Source organism: Tachyglossus aculeatus, chromosome 25, assembly GCF_015852505.1.
Source record: "Tachyglossus aculeatus isolate mTacAcu1 chromosome 25, mTacAcu1.pri, whole genome shotgun sequence".
Classification (NCBI taxonomy): Eukaryota; Metazoa; Chordata; class Mammalia; order Monotremata; family Tachyglossidae; genus Tachyglossus; species Tachyglossus aculeatus.
The window spans coordinates 5,294,878-5,314,543 of NC_052090.1; the positions used below are offsets into that span (position 1 = coordinate 5,294,878).

The 19,666-nt window shown below is 49.7% G+C and overlaps 3 protein-coding genes across 3 annotated transcripts in view; all 3 read right to left on the bottom strand.

The window, feature by feature from the left end:
• Positions 1-5,705, bottom strand: part of NPC1 (NPC intracellular cholesterol transporter 1) — a 69,843-nt gene extending 64,138 nt beyond the window's left edge. Inside the window, exon 1 of the mRNA XM_038766678.1 lies at positions 5,520-5,705. Coding sequence (XP_038622606.1) covers positions 5,520-5,576 — 57 coding nt within the window. The 5' untranslated portion in view covers positions 5,577-5,705. The remainder of the gene's footprint in view (positions 1-5,519) is intronic.
• Positions 5,662-11,047, bottom strand: LOC119945393 (basic proline-rich protein-like). Its single transcript, XM_038766443.1, has 4 exons — positions 10,987-11,047; positions 6,271-6,512; positions 5,984-6,217; positions 5,662-5,940 (listed from the first exon to the last, which is right to left on the bottom strand). Exons 1-4 carry the CDS (start codon positions 11,045-11,047, stop codon positions 5,662-5,664), a joined length of 816 nt encoding a protein of 271 aa, XP_038622371.1.
• A 2,642-nt stretch (positions 11,048-13,689) lies between these two features.
• ANKRD29 (ankyrin repeat domain 29) overlaps positions 13,690-19,666 on the bottom strand; it is a 32,923-nt gene continuing 26,946 nt past the window's right edge. Inside the window, exons 8-10 of the mRNA XM_038766709.1 lie at positions 18,152-18,247; positions 15,248-15,346; positions 13,690-13,843 (exon numbers count right to left, since the gene is read on the bottom strand). Coding sequence (XP_038622637.1) covers positions 13,760-13,843; positions 15,248-15,346; positions 18,152-18,247 — 279 coding nt within the window. The 3' untranslated portion in view covers positions 13,690-13,759. The remainder of the gene's footprint in view (positions 13,844-15,247; positions 15,347-18,151; positions 18,248-19,666) is intronic.

Here is a 19,666-nt window from a genome sequence, read left to right on the forward strand (position 1 = left end):
CTTGGGAAGGCCTTGACCTGTATATATGTTTGTATTACTCAATTTATTTTACTTGTACATATCTATTCTATTTATTTTATTTTGTTAATATGTTTGGTTTTGTTCTCTGTCGTCTCCCCCTTCTAGACTGTGAGCCCACTGTTGGGTAGGGACTGTCTCTATATGTTGCCAACTTGGACTTCCCAAGCGCTTAGTACAGGGCTCTGCGCACAGTAAGCGCTCAATAAATACGATTGATTGATTGAGCAGCAGGGCAAACACCCCATGCCAATCTGAGTGCCCCAAACCTTCAAAAGGGGCACTAAGGATGCCATCTTTGGGCCCAGGATTAATTGCTCTGCCCTCAATAATACCACTGATGAATGAATTCGGCCCTTGCAGAGAGCCTAGGTTATAGGACCATTTTAAAGCTGTATTTGAAGGAAGGGGAGGGAAAATCAAGCAGCGTGGCTTAGTGGAAAGAGCCCGGGCTTGGCAGAGGTCATGGGTTCTAATCCCGGCTCTGCTGCTTGTCAGCTGTGTGACTGTGGGCAAGTCACTTAACTTCTCTGGGCCTCAGTTCCCTCATCTGGAAAATGAGGATTAAGACTGTGAGCCCCAGGTGGGACAACCTGATCACTTTGTATCCCCCCCAGCGCTTAGGACAGTGCTTGGCACATAGTAAGCACTTAGCAAATACCATCATTAACACGTAGATGTGCGTGAACAAGTTCCCAAATCTTTTCATTCACTCATTCATTCATTCAATCGTATTTATTGAGCGCTTACTGTGTGCAGAGCACTGTACTAAGCACTTGGGAAGTACAAGTCGGCAACATATAGAGACGGTCCCTACCCAACAGCGGGCTCCCAGTCTAGAAGGGGGAGACAGAGAACAAAACAAAACATTAACAAAATAAATTAAAACTGGGGAGTGGGATTGTGTGTGTATGCGTCCTGGAAACCCTGGCCCCTTCTAACCCACCAGAATTAAGATCCTTCTGAAGAGTTTGGTATCCAAGGTGGAATTGTACTTTCTTTTTCAAAACAATCAAAATGTTGCAAAGGGAAAAACTACTTAAGACTACAAATCTCCCCCCTCAGTCTTGTCTTTTCAGCAGGCAGGATTACGGAAACTTTTGGAGAAACGAGTTGAGTGCTGGTAGGGATTTTTCCAGTTCTGCCTTCCACTAGGAACCAGGGGGTTCCTCCTCGGAGCCCATTTTCTCCCAAAGTCTTCCCTCCCTGGGGTGCCCTTTGGGCAAGCGTGGGTAGGTCTGCCCACCCAGTCACTCCACCAGTGCCAGGGCTGCCACCTGCTCTACAGGAGGAGGCGAGATGGCACAGGTGGGCCCTGCCATGGGCTGCCACTGCCACAAGTACCAACCCCGGCACTCTCTGCAGGGTGTTTAATAATAATAATAATAATAATGGTATTGTTTAAGGGCTTACTATGTGCAAAGCACTGTTCTAAGCGCCGGGGAGGTTACAAGGTGATCAGGTTGTCCCGGGGGGGCTCACAGTTTTAATCCCCATTTTCCAGATGAGGGAACTGAGGCCCGGAGAAATGAAGTGACTTGCCCAAAGTCACACAGCTGAGAGTTGGTGGAGTCGGGATTTGAACCCATGATCTCTGACTCCAAAGCCCGGGCTCTTTCCACCGAGCCACGCTGCTTCTCCATGTTTGCCTGGAAAAGGCACACATCCCAAATCACTTGGGCCTCTTCCTCCTCCTCCTCCTCCTCCACCAGCTGTGGGCTGGGCTCCTGCAGGTCAAGCCCGACAAGTTTCCTAGTGATTTATTGTTGCTCTCACTCCCACTGGCCTACAGGGTGGGGGACTGGGGAGGGGGAAACTGCGGGCGGCCAGGAGAAGGAAGGAGCTGGGAAAGGGAAGAGGGGGGAAAAAGGAGAGAGGAAAACGGAGGAGGGGGAAAGAGGACAGAGGAAAAGGGATGAGAGGGAAGGGAGAACGGGGAAAGGGAGGAGGGGGAAATGGAAAGGGGGGAGGGGGAAAGGGGGAAAGGGAAGAGGAGGAAAGGGAGGAGGGAAAAAGAGGGGAGAGGAAAAGGGAGGAAGGGGAAAGGAGCACAGGGAAAGGGAGGAGGGAGAAGGGGGAATGGGGAGGGGAAAAGGGGGGAGGGAGAAAGGGGAAAGGGGGGAAAGGGACGAGGAGGAAAGAGGAGGGAAAAAGAGCGGAGAGTTAAAGGGAGGAAGGGGAAAGGAGCACGGGGAAAGGGAGGAGGGAGAAAGAGGACAGAGAAAAAGGGATGAGAGGGAAGGGAGAACGGGGAAAGGGAGGAGGGGGAAATGGAAAGGGGGAGGGGGAAAGGGGGGAAAGGGAAGAGGAGGAAAGGGAGGAGGGAAAAAGAGGGGAGAGGAAAAGGGAGGAAGGGGAAAGGAGCACGGGGAAAGGGAGGAGGGAGAAGGGGGAATGGGGAGGGGAAAAGGGGGGAGGGAGAAAGGGGGGAAAGGGAAGAGGAGGAAAGAGGAGGGAAAAAGAGCGGAGAGTTAAAGGGAGGAAGGGGAAAGGAGCACGGGGAAAGGGAGAAGGGAGAAGGGGGAATGGGGAGGGGAAAAGGGGGAGGGAGAAAGGGGAAAGGGGGGAAAGGGAAGAGGAGGAAAGGGAGGAGGGAAAAAGAGGAAAGGAAAAGGGAGGAGGGGAAAAGGGAGGAGGGGGAAAGGGAGCACGAGGAAAGGGAGGAGGGAGGAAGGGAAAGGGGGAGGGGGAAAGGGAGAAGGGGAAGGAAGGAGGGGGGAATAATAATAATGATGACATTTGTTAAGCACTTATTATTCGCAGAGCACTGCTCTAAGCACTGGGGGGATACAAGGTGATCAAGTTTTCCCACGTGGGGCTCACAGTCTTAATCAGCGTGGCTCAGTGGAAAGAGGCCGGGCTTTGGAGTCAGAGGTCAGGGGTTCCAATCCCGGCTCTGCCAACTGTCAGCTGTGTGACTTTGGGCAAGCCGCTTCACTTCTTTGGGCCTCAGTTCCCTCATCTGGAAAATGGGGATGAAGACTTTGAGCCCCCCAAGGGACAACCTGATCTCCTTGTAACCTCCCCAGCAACTAGAACAGTGCTTTGCACATAGTAAGCACTTAATAAATGCCATCATTATTATTATTAATAATCCCCATTTTACAGATGAGGTAACAGGCTCAGAGAAGTTAAGTGACTTGCCCAAGGACACACGGCAGACATGTGGCGGAGCCGGTATTCGAACCCATGACCTCTGACTCCATTCATTCATTCATTCAATCGTATTTATTGAGTGCTTACTATGTGCATTCATTCATTCATTCAATCGTATTTATTGAGCGCTTACTGTGTGCAGAGCACTGTACTAAGCGCTTGGGAAGTCCAAGTCGGCAACATATAGAGACGGTCCCTACCCGACAGCGGGCTCACAGTCTAGAACGGGGAGACAGACAACAAAACAAAACGTATTAACAAAATAAAATAAATAGAATAGTGAATATGTACAAGTAAAATAAATATATAAATATATATTCGCTTAATAAATGCCCTCGCTATTATTAAAATCAGACGTATTTATTGAGCGCTTACTATGTGCACAGCACTGTACTAAGCGCTTGGGAAGTCCAAGTCGGCAGCATATAGAGACGGTCCCTAACATTCATTCATTCAATCGTATTTACTGAGCGCTTACTGCGTGCAGAGCACTGTACTAAGCGCTTGGGAAGTACAAGTCGGCAACATATACAGTCCCTACCCAACATTCATTCATCCAACCGTATTTATTGAGCGTTTACTGTGTGCAGAGCACTGTACTAAGCGCTTGGGAAGTCCAAGTCGGCAGCATATAGAGACGGTCCCTAACATTCATTCATTCAATCGTATTTATTGAGCGCTTACTGTGTGCAGGGCACTGTACTAAGCGCTTGGGAAGTCCAAGTCGGCAACATATACAGTCCCTAACTAACATTCATTCATTCAATCGTATTTATTGAGCGCTTACTGTGTGCCGAGCACTGTACTAAGCGCTTGGGAAGTCCAAGTTGGCAACGTATGGAGACGGTCCCTACCCAACATTCATTCATTCAATCGTATTTCTTGAGCGCTTACTATGTGCAGAGCTGTACTAAGCGCTTGGGAAGTCCAAGTCGGCAACATATAGAGACGGTCCCTAACATTCATTCATCCAATCATATTTATTGAGCGCTTACTGTGTGCAGAGCACTGTACTAAGCGCTTGGGAAGTACTAGTCGGCAACATATACAGTCCCTAACTAACATTAATTCATTCATTCAATCGTATTTATTGAGCGCTTACTGTGCGCAGAGCACTGTACTAAGCGCCTGGGAAGTCCAAGTCGGCAGCATATAGAGACGGTCCCTGACTAACATTCATTCACTCATTCAATCGTATTTATTGAGCGCTTACTGTGTGCAGAGCACTGTACTAAGCGCTTGGGAAGTCCAAGTCGGCAACGTATAGAGACGGTCCCTACCCAGCATTCATTCATCCAATCGTATTTATTGAGCGCTTACTGTGTGCAGAGCACTGTACTAAGCGCTTGGGAAGTCCAAGTCGGCAACATATAGAGACGGTCCCTAACATTCATTCATTCAATCGTATTTATTGAGCGCTTATTGTGTGCAGAGCACTGTACTAAGCGCTTGGGAAGTACTAGTCGGCAACATATACAGTCCCTAACTAACATTCATTCATTCAATCGTATTTATTGAGCGCTTACTGTGTGCAGAGCACTGTACTAAGCGCCTGGGAAGTCCAAGTCGGCAGCATATAGAGACGGTCCCTGACTAACATTCATTCACTCATTCAATCGTATTTATTGAGCGCTTACTGTGTGCAGGGCACTGTACTAAGCGCTTGGGAAGTCCAAGTCGGCAACGTATGGAGACGGTCCCTACCCAGCATTCATTCATCCAATCGTATTTATTGAGCGCTTACTGTGTGCAGAGCACCGTACTAAGCGCTTGGGAAGTCCAAGTCGGCAACATATAGAGACGGTCCCTAACATTCATTCATTCAATCGTATTTATTGAGCGCTTACTACGTGCAGAGCACTGTACTAAGCGCTTGGGAAGTACTAGTCGGCAACATATACAGTCCCTAACTAACATTCATTCATTCAATCGTATTTATTGAGCGCTTACTGTGTGCAGAGCACTGGACTAAGCGCTTGGGAAGTCCAAGCCGGCAACATATAGAGACGGTCCCTAACATTCATTCATTCAATCGTATTTATTGAGCGCTTACTGTGTGCAGGGCACTGTACTAAGCGCTTGGAAAGTCCAAGGTGGCAACATATAGAGACAGTCCCTAACATTCATTCATTCAATCGTATTTATTGAGCGCTTACTGCGTGCAGAGCACTGGACTAAGCGCTTGGAAAGTCCAAGTCGGCAGCATATAGAGAGACGGTCCCTAACTAACATTCATTCATTCATTCAATGGTATTTATTGAGCGCTTACTGTGTGCAGAGCACAGTACTAAGCGGTTGAGGAGGGAAAGGGAGGAAGGGGAAAGGGGGGTTGTGCAGTCACTCACCGGCGCCAGCAGCCCGGACCACAGCAGCCACAGCCCCAGCAACGACGGTCCCCTCATCTTCCTCCTCACCCTCCTCCTCACCCTCCTCCTCCTCGTCGTCGTCGTCGTCGTCGTCGTCGCCGGCCGTCGGGGCCGCGCCGCCTCACGGTCGGGAGCGCGCCGGAGACCGCGTGCCCGCCGCCCACAGCGCGCGGCACCCACGGGAGGCCCCGCCCCTCGGTGGGCGGAGCCTGGTGACGTAAGTGGTGGGCGTGGCCCCGGCGGTGAGCGAACCTGGTGACGTATGCGGTGGGCGGGGGCTGATGCGTAGGCGGCAGGCGGGGCCTGGGGGTGAGAGGGGGCCTGATGACGTGTACGGTGGGGCGGGCCTGGCGGTGAGAGGGGGCCTGATGACGTAGGCGGTGGGCGGGGCCTGACGACGCTGGCGATAGGCGGAGCCTGGTGACGCAAGCGATGGGCGGTGCCTGCCTGGCGGAGGGCGGGGCCCTGACGAAGCACGTGGTGGGCGGGACTTGATGAGGCGACGGTGGGCCGGGCCTTTCGGTGGGCGGGGCCTGGCGGTGAGCGGGGGCCTGATGACGTGGCGGTGGGCCGGCGGTGGGCGGGTCCTGGAGGTGGGCGGGGCCCCGCCGTGAGAGGTAGTGGGCAGGGCCTATCATCAGTGGGCGGGGCCCCGAGACGTAGGCGGCGGGCGGGGCCTGGAGGTGGGTGGCAGTGAGCAAGACTTATCAGTAGGCGGGGCTCCGGTGACGTAGGTGGTGGGCGGGGCGCGAAGACCGGTGAGGTGGGCGGGGCCTGGCGGGGAGAGGCAGCGGGCGGGGCCTATCAGCGGGGGCGGTGACGTCGGCGGTGGGCGGAGGCTATCGGTGGGAGGGCCCGATGACGTAGACGGTGGGCGGGATCTGGCGGCGGGTGGCAGTGGCAGTGGCCTATCAGCGGGCAGGGTCCCGGTGACGTAGGCGGTGGGCGGGGCCTGCGGGGGCGGCCTTCTTCCTCGGGGGTGAGGGGGGCGTCTCCCCCATCGCCACCGCCTCAGGCACGCGGAGGGCGGCCTGCATTCATTCATTCCTTCATTCCTCCATTCAACCATTCATTCGTATTATTAATAATAATAGTAATAATACTGCTGGCATTTGTTAAGCGCTTACTATGTGCAGAGCACTGTTCTAAGCGCTGTGGGGGGGGGAATACAAGGTGAGCAAGTTGTCCCACGGGGGGCCTCACAGGCTTCCTACCCACTTTACAGATGATGTAACTGAGGCCCAGAGAATAATAATAATAATAATAATAATAATAATGGCATTTGTTAAGCGCTTACTATGTGCAGAGCACTGTTCTAAGCGCTGGGGGGATACAAGGTGATCAGGTTGTCCCACCGGGGGGGGGGGGTCACAGTCTTCATCCCCATTTTACAGATGAGGGAACTGAGGCACAGAATAATAATAATAATAATAATGGCATTTGTTAAGCGCTTACTATGTGCAGAGCACTGTTCTAAGTGCTGGGGGGAGATACAAGGTGATCAGGTTGTCCCACGTGGGGCTCACAGTCTTCATCCCCATTTTAAAGATGAGGGAACTGAGGCACAGATAATAATAATAATAATAATGGCATTTGTTAAGCGCTTACTATGTTCAGAGCACTGTTCTAAGCGCTGGGGGGATACAAGGTGATCACGTTGTCCCACATGGGGCTCACAGTCTTCATCCCCATTTTAAAGATGAGGGAACTGAGGCACAGATAATAATAATAATAATGGCATTTGTTAAGCGCTTACTATGTGCAGAACACTGTTCTAAGCGCTGGGGGGATACAAGGTGATCACGTTGTCCCACATGGGGCTCACAGTCTTCATCCCCATTTTAAAGATGAGGGAACTGAGGCACAGAGAATAATAATAATAATAATAACAGTAGTAATAATGGCATTTGTTAAGCGCTTGCTATGTGCAGAGCACTGTTCTAAGCGATGGGGGGGATGCAAGGTGATCACATTGTCCCACGTGGGGCTCACAGTCTTCATCCCCATTTTACAGATGAGTTAACTGAGGCCCAGAGAATACTAATAAGTGACTTGTTAAGTTGTTAGGAAGTGACTTGTCCAAAGTCACACAGCTGACAAGTGGCGGAGGCGGCATTAGAACCCATGACCTCTGGCTCCCAAGCCCGTGCTCTTCCCACTGAGCCGCGCTGCTTCTCTAATAATAGAGAATTATAGAGAAGAATAGAGAAGAATAATACTTATGAACATGAAGTACTATGGGCCTGAGGACCGGATGTCACTGAGCACGTAAGTCACTCTCAAGTCCCTCCCCTTTAACAAAAAAATTAAAAGAATTGGTGTGCAACACTTCGCTTCTACTAATGAAGCCCTGGCTAAGGAAGACCAGTGGTTCAATCATTCATTCCATTTTTCACTCACATTTATTGAGTGCTTACTGTGTGCAGAGCACTGTACTTAACGCGCTTGGGAGAGTACGATACAACAGAGCCCGCTGTTGGGTAGGGACTGTCCTTATATGTTGCCAACTTGGACTTCCCAAGCGCTTAGTACAGTGCTCTGCCCACAGTAAGTGCTCAATAAATGCGACTGAATGAATGGAGAGCTCACCTTCTCCAGGAGGCCTTCCCAGACTGAGCCCCTTCCTTCCTCTCCCCCCTGTCCCCCTCTCCATCCCCCTCATCTTACCTCCTTCCCTTCCCCACAGCACCTGTATATATGTATATATGTTTGTACATATTTATTACTCTACTTATTTATTTATTTTACTTGTACATATCTATTCTATTTATTTTATTTTGTTAGTATGTTTGGTTTTGTTCTCTGTCTCCCCCTTTTAGACTGTGAGCCCACTGTTGGGTAGGGACTGTCTCTAGATGTTGCCAACTTGGACTTCCCAAGTGCTTAGTACAGTGCTCTGCACACAGTAAGCGCTCAATAAATATGATTGATTGATTGAATGAATGAACAATAAACAGGTGCATTCCCTGCCCACAACGAGCGTACGGTCTAGAGCGGGGGAGACAGACATTAATATAAATAAATAAGTGGCAGGCGCATATGTAAGTGCTGTGGGGCTGGGATGGGGGAAGAGCAGAGGGAGCCAAGACGGGGTGATACCGAAGGGAGTGGGAGAAGAGGAAAGGGGGGATTTAGTCAGGGAGGCCTTCTTGGAGGAGACGTGCTTTCAGTAAGGCTCTGAATAATAATAATAATGATAATAATAATAATAATGGCATTTATTAAGCGCTTACTATGTGCAAAGCACTATTCTAAGCGCTGGGGAGGTTACAAGGTGATCAGGTTGTCCCACGGGGGGCTCACAGTCTTCATCCCCATTTTCCAGATGAGGGAACTGAGGCCCAGAGAAGTGAAGTGACCTGCCCAAAGTCACACAGCTGACAGTTGGTGGAGCTGGGACTTGAACCCATGACCTCTGACTCCAAAGACAGAGCTCTTTCCACTGAGCCACGCCGCTTCTCTAAAGAAGGGGAGACTATCTGTCTTTCGGATATGAGGAGGGAGGGCGGTCCAGGCCAGAGGCGGGATGTGGGCTGGGGGCCGGCGGCGAGATAAGGGACATCGAGGCACCGTGACAAGGTTGGTATTAGATGATCAGAGGGTGGGAGCTGGGGTAGGAGGAGAGTGGCGAGGTGAGGTAATAATAATGATGGCATTTATTAATAATAATAATGGCATTTGTTAAGCGCTTACTATGTGCAAAGCACTGTTCTAAGCGCCAGGGGGGATACAAGGTGATCAGGTTGTCCCACGTGGGGCTCACAGTCATCATCCCCATTTTACAGGTGAGGTAACTGAGGCTCAGAGAAGTAAAGTGACTTGCCCGAGGTCACGCAGCAGATTAAGCGCTTACTATGTGCAAAGCACTGTTCTAAGGTGGGGGGGGGGGGGGCTTCTAGACTGTGAGCCCTGTTGGGTAGGGGCCGTCTCTATGCGTTGCCAACTTGTACTTCCCAAGCGCCTAGTACAGTGCTCTGCACACAGTAAGCGCTCAATAAATACGATTGAATGAATGAATGAATGAGGTGGTGGAGTGGTTCAGGCATTTATTACCCGGCATGTTAAGGCCCCAGCTCACTCCTCGGCCTCATCTCTGAGGGTAAACTTCAATTTTTCTACAGACTGCCCTTGTTTCTTGGAAGGTGCCTCAGTTTGACCAGCTGACGTTAGAATAATAATAATAGTAATAATCATGATGGCATTTATTAAGCTCTTTCTATGTGCAAAGCACTGTTCTAAGCGCTGGGGAGGTTACGAGTTGATCAGGTTGTCCCATGGGGGGCTCACAGTCTTCATCCCCATTTTCCAGATGAGATCACTGAAGCCCAGAGAAGTTAGGTGACTTGCCCAAAGTCACGCAGCTGACAAGTGGCAGAGCCGGGATTTGAACCCACGACCTCTGCCTCCAAAGCCCGGGCTCTTTCCACTGAGTCACGCTGCTTCTCACATAGAAGGATCGAATGTCAGGCTTTTCATCTCCAACCCCTGGCGTGACTTTCATCTGGTGCTTCTACTATTTCCAAAGTGCTTTCACATTATTCACCTCATTTCTGCCCTCACAACCACCCTGTGAGGAAGACAGAAAGGCAGGTGTTATCATCCCCATCTTCGAGATGGAGAAACTGAGGACCAGAGAAGTCCAGGAGCAAGCCCGTGGTCACCCAGCAGGCCGGAGTCAGAGCTTGAACTCGAATCCGAGTCCCGCCACTTCCAGACCAACGTGCTTCTGCTACAGCAAGCTGCCTCCCCTGGAATTAATGATTAATGATTAGTCCCAGGGGAATAACCAATACCGCCGTTGTTATTACTAGTAATGGATACGAGATAATCAAATTGGATACCGTCCCTTTCCCTCAGGAGCTGGAAGCCCAAGTGAGAGGGTGAGCAAGCATTTTATCCCCATTTTACAGATGAGGAAACAGGAATAAGAAGTGAAGTGACCTTGGGTAAGACTCTCTGTGTAAACTAAAAACTGTGTTTGGAAGAGGGGCCAAAGCTCAGCTCCTCCTTGGCAGAATAATAATGATGGCATTTATTAAGCTCTTTCTATATGCAAAGCACTGTTCTAAGCGCCGGGGAGGTTACAAGGTGATCCGGGTGTCCCACAGGGGGCTCACTGTCTTCATCCCCATTTTACGGATGAGGTAACTGAGGCCCAGAGAAGTGAAGTGACTTGCCCAGAGTCACACAGCTGACAAGGGGCGGAGCCGGGATTTGAACCCATGACCTCTGACTCCAAAGCCCGGGCTCTTTCCACTGAGCCCCGCTGCTTCTCAGGCCAGTCAGCAAAACACAGCTCACCGGCCTGCTAATGACCGAAAATAGCAGCAGTGCCGTGACATGGAGAATGACTCATTCCCATCTGAATTCTATGTTGTCAGACCACGAGGAAATAAAAGTGCCGCAGTAAACAGCTTCTGAATACGAAACAGTGAAGAAGACGAACCGGGGAAGCGGGCCCTTTTAACGTGAACTGCGGGCCTGTGAAACGTTTGGCCAAACGGCATGGACGGTTTAAATCTTTAAAGTCCGGATGCGCCGAAAAGACCTCCGGGATTTAGACGTGGAGTGTCCAGGGAAGCATATCTAACGGGACTGGAAAACGATGATCTGAAATATGTATTTTATTCTCGGCCCCGTCACTTAAGCACACAAGGGTCTCCATTTGTACATTCAATCATTCAGCCACTTCATCTGGCGTTTGTATTAGACTGTGAGCTCCTCGAGGGCAGGGAACGTACCTCCCCGTTTTGCTCTCCCGAGCGCTTACGACAGTGCTCTGCACACAGTAAGCGCTCAGTATACTCCACTGATTGCTTACCTATGCTTTGATCCAGTAGCTGAGGAGTGCAGTCCTCAGCTCAGATGCTGGTCGGTAAAAGGAGAAATGCAGGAATCCACTCACCCAAGAGCAAATGTGATTCTCCAGGGCTAGAGGAGTTGTTCATCCGTCACTCACAGTTTTGACTGGAAGATTAAACCTCTTCATTCATTCATTCAATCGTATTTATTGAGCGCTTACTGTGTGCAGAGCGCTGTACTAAGCGCTTGGGAAGTACAAGTTGGCAACATATAGAGACGGTCCCTGCCCAACAGCGGGCTCACAGTCTTCAGAGCAGGCCCCACAGCCTCTGGCTCCCCTCCCAGATCTCCAGGCTGATGAAAGGTCACAGGGGTGTTCCATCCATCCATCCATCCATTCATTCAGTCGTATTTATTGAGCGCTAACTTCGAGCTGAGCACTGTACTAAGCGCTTGAGAGAGTACAATTCAACAATGAGTGTTTCCACTTCCCCCTTGAGAGACAGCTTCCAGAATAATCCCCTAAACCTCGAGGACAAAAGATCCAACTGCAGAGAAATCACAACCCAGATTTCTTCAGATATGACGGTTTCCCCTGGGCATAAAGGGTCTCTCTGCTGAGTTTGTCAGTGCATCTTCTAATAATCCCTAAAGATGGTGCTTTTAGCCCACAGGCAAATTGAAGAGCCATCTAGCACCGGGACAGATTCCTCCATTAAACATCCCCCTCTCTAGGATTTGCCCCGGAAATCCAGCGTGAAATCTAAAGGAAAGCTCAAGAGATATCTAAAACTGTAGAAGTGACTCGGTGTTGGTTTTGGTTGAGAGAAAAGGAAGGTGATTTTTTCGGTGCGGGCAGCTAGGCACCGTGGACGGTTTTGATAAAGTGCATTTGATATTGGTCTTAACTCCCATGAGAAGCCACTGAGGGTGGGGAGGCAGAAAGATTTATCCTGAAATCAACCTGCGCGGCACTCCGGATGGATTGTTTTTATTATACTATTTGATGGTAGCGTTCAGATGGTCCTTGTTCCAAAAGGCACCAAGTAACGTATGTTAGATTTTCCAAATCCCTCGGCGGACATGGAAAGCCCAATGTAGATGCATTAACGCTGTCCCAGTGGGCAGACTGTCAGATAAAAGCTCAGAGGGGCAAGGTGTGAACTCCAACTTGTTTGTAAATCCCTCTCATCAGAGCTAAGGCATCCGCCCCAAATTGATCAGCTGAATCCTATCATCCTTACTACCCTCAGTTCAAAGTTAAAACATGAACTCGTGAACATACCTGTACTATACTTATATTAATGTCTGTCCTCCGCTCTAGACTGTAAGCTCCTGGTGGGCAAAGAGCATGCCTACCAATTCTGTAGCTGAATCCTATCATCCTTACTACCCTCAGTTCAAAGTTAAAACACGAACTCGTGAACATACCTGTCCTATACGTAAATTAATGTCTGTCCTCCGCTCTAGACTGTAAGCTCCTGGTGGGCAAAGAGCATGCCTACCAATTCTGTAGTACCATCAATCAATCAATCGTATTTGTTGAGCACTTACTGTGTGCAGAGCACTGTACTAAGTGCTTGGGAAGTACAAGTTGGCAACATATAGAGACAGTCCCTACCCAACAGTGGGCTCACAGTCTGCATTCTGCACACAGGCCATGCTCAATAAGTACCACTGATTGATCGATAATTAGAAGCCGATCAATTAGCCTTAGGGCCAATTTTTCTCCTGGCCGCCTATCCCGCTCTGAGAAGCACAAACCATGAGCATACAACGTGACTAGCTGAGATCACAATCGGGGTACATTTACTGTTTTCCTGTCGGGTGCTCACATCAATCAATCAATCGTATTTATTGAGCGCTTACTGTGTGCAGAGCACCGTACTAAGCGCTTGGGAAGTACAAGTCGGCTACACATGGCTAGACCCTTAGGTGGAAGTGTTGCATCCCAGTGAAATACGCGCCTTGGAGCGACCATGTTTGTGAATATTCCTGCATATCAACACCAAAGCGACAGTGCGACGATCCAGCCGAATTCAGTCTTGCAGCCTTTATAGAAAAGTCCACCAAAGTCCAAGACGACCTCCCCTCCATGGGACTTAGAACCACGTCAACCGTTGGGCATGTAAACTACGTGACCAACGTTGTCTTGGCTTGAGAGTGGGTAGGATTAGTTCACACCATGCAAGTGGGCACCCACCCGAGGGCCTAGTCGTAGACCGGTGCGGGGGGAGACCCCGTGCTCGTCAGAGACCCCCGACCCTCCCCCAGCACCCAGGGGCCAGATCAATCCTGCTCCCGAGCCAGCTCTTTCGAGAATGCTTCCCGACCCACACAGCCCGGTCCGTATTCCAGCCCAGTTTGGTCCCGGTTCCGACGTGGATGGGGCTGGCCTTCTCGGACGTGGAGCTGCATTAGGATTTCCAGGGGGTTCCTTTCGTTCGGAGGAGACTCAGGATGTGCTCGTTTTTGGTGAGCTCTGCCGGCAGTTCGTTGGCCTGAAACAAATAAAAACGCACGTCTGTGGGATGCAGGAGGGCCCAGAGGCCTTAGTTGGGATTCCAGCCTGAAACCGGCAAAGCCCAAACGATGAGGTCGGCATCGACTTACCCATGATTAAATAATAATAATAATGGCATTTATTAAGTGCTTACTATGTGCAAAGCACTGTTCTAAGCGCTGGGGTAGATACAAGGTGATCAGGTTGTCCCACGGGGGGGGCTCACAGTCTTAATCCCCATTTTACAGATGAGGTAACTGAGGCCCAGAGAAGTTAAGCGACTTGCCCAAAGTCACACAGCCGACAACTGGCAGAGCCGGGATTTGAACCCGCGACCTCTGACTCCAAAGCCCCTGCTCTTACCACTGAGCCACGCTGCTTCTCGATTAAAGAAAAGGAAACTCCAGCAGCGACCTTCCTAAATGTCGGCTTCCAACATCCTGGGGTTCACCGGGGAGTGGAGAGTTAACGGCAGGGCCTTGACTACTCTTATCCTCTCATCCTCTCAAGCCATGCTTAATAATAATGGTATTTGTTCAGCGCTCACTATGCGCCAGGCCCTGCTCTGAGCGTTGGAGCGGACACAAGCTAATCAGGTTGGACACAGTCCCTGTCCCATATGGGGCTCACAGTCTTAATTCCCATTTTGTAGATGAGGTAACTGAAGCCCAGGGAAGTGAAAGCGGACAAGTGGTGGAGCCGGGATTAGAACTCAGATCCTTCCAACTCCCATGCCCACTAGGCCACGCTACTTCCTCTGCTTTGCACATAGTAAGCGCTTAATAAATGCCATTATTATTATTATTGTTATTATTATTATTATAATTATATATATATATATATATAATATATATATATATATGGCCTTCCCAGACTGAGCCCCTTCCTTCCTCTCCCCCTCATCCCCCTCTCCATCCCCCCAATCTTACCTCCTTCCCTTCCCCACAGCACCTGTATATATGTATATATGTTTCTACATATTTATTACTCTATTTATTTATTTTATTTGTACATATCTATTCTATTTATTTTATTTTGTTAGTATGTTTGGTTTTGTTCTCCGTCTCCCCCTTTTAGACTGTGAGCCCACTGTTGGGTAGGGACTGTCTCCATATGTTGCCAACTTGGACTTCCCAAGCGCTTAGTACAGTGCTCTGCACATAGCAAGCGCTCAATAAATACGATTGATGATGATGATGACGATAAACACCTTGGGTGAGGATGACGAAGACGACAAGCAGTGCGGCCTAGTCCTGGGAGTTGGAAGGATCCGAGTCTACCAACTCTGTTTTATTCTGCTTTCCCAAGCACTAATTCCAGTTCTCTGTGTGCTGTAAACGCTCAATAAATACCACCGAAGGATTGATACCGGAGCGCCCGCCAGGTTTGGGGACTGGGGTACCTTGTTTCGGAGGGCCGGATCGGCCCCCGCCTCCAGGAGGAGAGTCACCGCTCGGATGTTGCCGCTAAGAACCGCGGCGTGCAGGGCCGACGTGCCGTTCTAGGAGCAAGACGACAGACGGTCAGTGGACCGAGATGCGCCTCGGTCGATCCATCCAGCAATCCGTCATCTTTAGTAAGCGCTTGCTGCGTGCAGAGCACTTTATATCCACTTTTAACTGTATTTACATTAATGTCTGTCTCCCCCTCTGATAATAATAGTGATGGCATTGATTAAGCGCTTACTATGTGCAAAGCACTGTTGTAATGTCCGTCTCCCCCTCGAATAATCATCATCATCATCAATTGTATTTATTGAGCGCTTACTATGTGCAGAGCACTGTACTAAGCGCTTGGGAAGTACAAATTGGATCATTTAATAATAATAGTGATGGCATTGATTAAGCGCTTGCTCTGTGCAAAGCACTGTTGTAAGCGCTGGGGAGGTTACAAGGTGATCAGGTTGTCCCACGGGGGGGCTCACAGTCTTCATCCCCATTTGACAGATGAGGGAACTGAGGCACAGAGAAGTTAAGTCCTTCTCCTCTCCATCCCCCCCACCTTACCTCCTTCCCTTCCCCACAGCACCTGTATATATGTATATAGGTTTGTACATGTTTATTACTCTATTTATTTTACTTGTACATATCTATTCTATTTATTTTATTTTGTTAATATGTTTGGTTTTGTTCTCTGTCTCCCCCTTCTAGACTGTGAGCCCCTCTTACCTCCTTCCCTTCCCCACAGCACCTGTATATATGTATATAGGTTTGTACATGTTTATTACTCTATTTATTTATTTTACTTGTACATATCTATTCTATCTATTTTATTTTGTTAATATGTTTGGTTTTGTCCTCTGTCTCCCCCTTCTAGACTGTGAGCCCATCTACCTCCTTCCCTTCCCCACAGCACCTGTATATATGTATATATATGTTTGTACATATTTATTACTCTATTTCTTTTACTTGTACATATCTATTCTATTTATTTTATTTTGTTAGTATGTTTGGTTTTGTTCTCTGTCTCCCCCTTTTAGACTGTGAGCCCACTGTTGGAGTGTGCAGTGCTCTGCACACAGTAAGCGCTTAATAAATACGATTGATGATGATGATGTTGGGTAGGGACTGTCTCTATATGTTGCCAACTTGTACTTACCAAGCGCTTAATACAGTGCTCTGCACACAGTAAGCGCTCAGTAAATACGATTGATTGATTGATTAAGTGGCCTGCCCAAAGTCACCCAGCTGACAACTGGTGGAGCCGGGGTTTGAACCCATGACCTCTGGCTCCAAAGCCCGGGCTCTTTCCGCTGAGCCACGCTGCTTCTCTAGACTGTAAGCTCGTTGTGGGCAGGGAATGTGACTGCTTATTGTTGTATTTCGCTCTCCCAGTAAGCGCTCAATAAATACGACTAAACAGCGTGCTGAGAGAATACGCAGGAGGGAATTAGATCTGGTCTCTGCCCCTCGGGGGGCTGTGTGTTTGTTTGTGTGCGTGCACAGGGGACATTGGAGAAGCCTCACAAACACAGATTTGTGTGTCTGGTGCCTCCAGGAAACATATAATAATAATAATAATAATAATAATGATGGCATTTATTAAGCGCTTACTATGTGCAAAGCACCGTTTTAAGCACTGGTGAGGTCACAAGGTGATCAGGTTGTCCCACGGGGGGCTCACAGTCTTAATCCCCATTTGACAGATGAGGGAACTGAGGCCCAGAGAAGTGAAGTGACTTGCCCAAAGTCACCCAGCTGACAAGTGGCGGAGCCAGGATTTGAACCCATGACCTCTGACTCCAAAGCCCGGGCTCTTTCCACTGAGCCACGCTGCTTCTCTATAGACTGTTTCTCAATGTCCTGCTCTCCCTCCTGCCCCGCTCTAACTCAGCAACCCCTCCTGGTGCCCCCAACTCCGGGCATCACTGGGGTGCACCCAAGATAACCGGGTCAGACTCGGCCTCTAACCCACAGTCAGCCGGGGAAGGAGGGCAGCATCTTGTCCCCAATTTCCAGATGAGGAAACCGAGGCCCAGAGAAGTGAAGTGACTCGCCCAAGGTCACACAGCAGGCAAATGGAGGAGCAGCGTGGCTCAGTGGAAAAGAGCACGGGCTTTGGAGTCGGAGGTCATGGGTTCAAATCCCGGCTCCGCCACTTGTCAGCTGGGTGACTTTGGGCGAGTCACTTCACTTCTCTGGGCCTCAGGTCCCTCTTCTGGAAAATGAGGATGAAGACTGTGAGCCCCCCGTGGGACAACCTGATCATCTTGTAACCTCCCCAGTGCTTAGAACGGTGCTTTGCACATAGTAAGTGCTTAATAAATGCCATTATTATTATTATTATTATTCAGAGCCTTACTGAAAGCACATCTCCTCCAAGAAGGCTTCCCTGACTACATCCCCCCTTTCCTCTTCTCCCAGTCCCTTCGGTATCACCCTGTCTTGGCTCCCTCTGCTCTTCCCCCCTCCCAGCCCCCCAAGAGGCAGAGTTAGTTGGAGTTATTAGTAAGTGCTTAATAAATGCCATTATCATTATTATTATTAAATGGTAGAGCCAGGATTAGAAGCCGGGTCCCCTGATTCCCAGCTCTGGGTTCTTTCCATTCCAGGGACACAGTCATCGTGGGCAGGGAATGTCTACGTGTTTTGTTTTGTTGTCCGTCTCCCCCTTCTAGACTGTGAGCCCACTTTTGGGTAGGGACCGTCTCTAGATGTTGCCAACTCGTACTTCCCAAGCGTTTAGTACAGCGCTCTGCACACAGTAATTGCTCAATAAATACGATTGATGATTGATTGATTGGGCCACACTCCTGCCCCATTTGGGGCCCGTGCCCTGAGTATCCGGGCCCCTCGTCCCCACTGACCTTCAGAATGCCGAGGGTGGGAGAGAACTTAAGAAGCTCCTCGATGACGTCGTTGTAGCCTTTGTTGGCCGCCTTGAGCAGGGCCGTGGTGCCGTCCTTAACCGAGACAGGGACGCGCAGCCCGGTCAGGGACCGCAGGACCCCACCGGCGCCGTGGACCTGAAATCCTGAAATTCAACCCTCCACCCTCTCCGTGGGCCCGAAATGAGAACCACGTGCCTTCCCGGTGATCCGCCCGGGGCAGACGAGCATGCGCTGAAGGACTGGAGCGACAACCTTGCTGTCAGGATTAGAACAATCATAATAATTGGGGTATTTAAGTGCTTACTATGTGCTAGGCACTGCACAAGAAATTCAAGAAAATTTGGTGGGACACAGTCCCTGTCCCTGCTCACTGTGGGCAGGGAATGTCTACATGTTTTATTTTGTTGTCTGTCTCCCCCTTCTAGACTGTAAGCCCGTTGTTGGGTAGGGACCGTCTCTTATACGTTGCCGACCTGTTCTTCCCAAGCCCTTAGTACAGTGATCTGCACACAGTAAGCGCTCAATAAATACGACTGAATGAATGAATGTTTATTATTGTACTGTACAGGGCTCTTCACGCAGTACGTGCCCAATAAATACGACTGAATGAATTGAATGAATGAATGAATGTCCCACACGGGGCTCACGGTCTTAACCCCCATTTTACAGATGAGGCAACTGAGGCCTAGAAGACAAATGGCAGAGCGAGGATTAGAATCCACGTCCTCGCTCTTCACGCAGTGTGTGCCCAATTAATACGACTGACTGAATGAATGAACGAATGTCCCACACGGGGCTCACGGTCTTAACCCCCATTTTGCAGATGAGGCAACTGAGGCCTAGAAGACAAATGGCGGAGCAAGGATTAGAATCCACGTCCTCGCTCTTCACGCAGTGTGTGCCCAATTAATACGACTGACTGACTGAATGAATGAATGTCCCACATGGGGCTCACGGTCTTAATCCCCATTTTACAGATGAGGCAACTGAGGCCTAGAAGACAAATGGCAGAGCGAGGATTAGAATCCACGTCCTCGCTCTTCACGCAGTATGTGCCCAATTAATACGACTGACTGACTGAATGAATGAATGAGTGACCCACACGGGGCTCACGGTCTTAACCCCCATTTTACAGACGAGGCAACTGAGGCATAGAAAAGTGAAGTGACTGGCCCAAGGTCCCACAGCAGACGAGTGGCAGAGGCAGGATTAGAATCCACGTCCTTCTGCCTCTGAGGCGCGGGCTCTATCCACTAGGCCGTGGGTGCTTCTCGTTCAACCGTGAAAATTAAGAAAGGGAAGCCACTCCGCTCTGCCTCACTCTACTCGAGTGACGGCCGGAAAGAGGTGAAGTGAAGTGAAGTGAATCATCCAGGCTGTAAGATGGGGATTAAGACCGTGAGCCCCATGCGGGACAATCTGATCACCTTGTATCCTCCCCAGCGCTTAGAGCAGTGCTTTGCACGTAGTAAGCGCTCACCAAATGCCATC